Here is a 2,015-nt window from a genome sequence, read left to right as displayed (position 1 = left end):
GGCAAGGGCGCGTGCAGGATGCAGGCGCGGGGCCGGCCGGCGAAGCGTGGGCGTGCCTTTGACGCTGGGCCCCAAACCTGCCAAGAATGCGCCAGCGCCGCCGCTGCAATCCCCATTTTGCGCCTTCCAGGAGGTGGAGCAGTACATCGAGCCGCGCTTCCCCACCCCATGGCCCGCCAGCCAGGCAAGCGGGGCGCTCCCCCCACTCCTCGACCCGTCCAGCCGCTCCTGCGCCGCGCCGCTGTCTGGCCGCGCGCAGCCGAAGGGCGCCGGGGCTGTGACCACGCAACCTTGGCGGCTGCGCTCGATGCTAAGGATTGGGCTTGACACCGCGCGCGGCATAAGCTGTAAACCATCGACACCACCAGGGGCCGCCGCCTGCCTCTGGCGCCCCGGTCGCCCGTGCAACACCCCCATCCCCTCCACCCCACTCCCGCAGGGGCCCATATTGCAGGCGGCCTACGTGACGGGCTGCGCGGACTGGTTCAAGCGCCGCGGCTTCCTCTTCATAGACGAGCCGCTCTGCGAGGAAGCTGTGAAGCAGCTGGAGCCCCCGCAGCCGGCCTGCAGCTGCGGGGCGTGCGTCGAGGGCGTGCTCTCCACGCGCATGCTGCGGAAGCTGTGGTCGCAGGCGGGCACGTGGGTGACGGCGGCACGCTCCGCGCGCGCGAACCGCCCCGCGCCGCTCTCCGCGCGACGGCCTCTCCGCCTTGGCCTCCCGTTGATTGAGTCCCGGCCTGACTGTGGTCCGCAGCCTCAACCCATGCATCCCTGGCGCGTGCGAGCTTTGCTCGTCATCCCACAGCACTGCAAGGTCTGCAGCCATCCGGCACAGCCCGCCGCAGCATTCCGAACTCAGGTCGCCTGTCCCTCGCACGCGCCTAACCGCCCCTCACGCTCACTCCACGCCGCCCCGCCGCCCGCCGGCCGCCCCAAACCCTGCAGGTTTGCATACGAAATTGGCGAGGACCTTTGGCGGACTACCCAGCCCCCTGGCACCCCGCACGGCGAGCTGGTGATCGATGAGGAGTTTGAATGGGGCCCCAACAGCCTCAACGAAGCGCTGCCACGCGCGGCAGGCGGCGGGGCCGCGTCGCGCTGGCGTACATACACGGCATGGCGCAGGCGGCGGGCGAGTTCGCGCAGCTGCTGAAGGGGCAGCTGGCACTGCCGCCTGGCGAGCGGCGGGTGCGGTGGGCGCGGGCTGCCAGGGGAAACGAGGGGCGCGGCGTGTAGGGGTAGCGACACAAGGTGTCCTGGCTGGTGGCATGCATGGCCCTTGACAGCCCAACGTTACCTGGGTGTTTAGCAAAGGGAGGGCACCCACGCACGCAATGCAACGACACCGCACGCCCCTGCACATCAACACGCACGCCCCCCTACACGAACTCAACGCACCACCGCCATCCGCCATCTCTGCATGGCACGCATCCCCTTGCCCCGGCCGAATCTCCACGTTCGCTTCTGTATCGCGCCCCTGCAGGCGTCCGCGCTGCGCCCTGATGCCGTCATGGCCGCACTGACCGCCTCCGACGGTAGCGAGTATGCGTATGGCCTCGGCGGCGCCGACACCCGCCGGGCGTACCTGGCTGCAGGCCCCAAGCTCGCGCTGCTGATGGGCGCACTGATAGACACCACGAATCACCTGGATCAGGACGGCAACTACGATTTCTCGGATGAGGATGAGGATGAGGATGAGGATGAGGAGGATGACGGGCGGCCCCGCGGCAGGGGGCCCGCGTGCGCCATTGACAGCAACTTTGACGGCGTTAGGCGGCTCCTGCTTGGGCCGGGGTTCCCGCGGGCGCTGCATGGTGAGGGGCCGCGCCGCCGCCGCCGCCAACGCCGCGCGCCGCCGTGTGCAGCCGCGTACATTGCCGGGGCGCACAGGGGAGGAGGGAGAGGGCGGGCCGATGCTGACACAACAAGTGGCTGTAGAGCCGCAGTGATGCCTGGCTGGGCGAGGCTGCGCCGCCCGGTGGCCCCCGCGCCGGGCACCTGCCCGGTGTGCCCCC

The 2,015-nt window shown here is 70.4% G+C and overlaps 1 protein-coding gene across 1 annotated transcript in view; it reads left to right on the top strand.

Annotated features, from left to right (window-relative positions):
* The window catches only part of MNEG_6335 (hypothetical protein), a gene marked incomplete at both ends in the record, with an annotated part of 5,604 nt that extends 3,655 nt beyond the window's left edge, over window positions 1-1,949 (top strand). The window contains 4 exons of the mRNA XM_014045189.1: window positions 440-639; window positions 1,080-1,188; window positions 1,484-1,814; window positions 1,891-1,949. Coding sequence (XP_013900643.1) covers window positions 440-639; window positions 1,080-1,188; window positions 1,484-1,814; window positions 1,891-1,949 — 699 coding nt within the window. The remainder of the gene's footprint in view (window positions 1-439; window positions 640-1,079; window positions 1,189-1,483; window positions 1,815-1,890) is intronic.
* Between the last annotated feature and the right edge of the window lie 66 nt (window positions 1,950-2,015).

This window comes from Monoraphidium neglectum (assembly GCF_000611645.1).
Source record: "Monoraphidium neglectum strain SAG 48.87 unplaced genomic scaffold scaffold01019, whole genome shotgun sequence".
Taxonomy (NCBI): Eukaryota; Viridiplantae; Chlorophyta; class Chlorophyceae; order Sphaeropleales; family Selenastraceae; genus Monoraphidium; species Monoraphidium neglectum.
The sequence above is the reverse complement of the archived record's forward strand: the minus strand, read 5'-3'. Positions and strand labels throughout refer to the sequence as shown.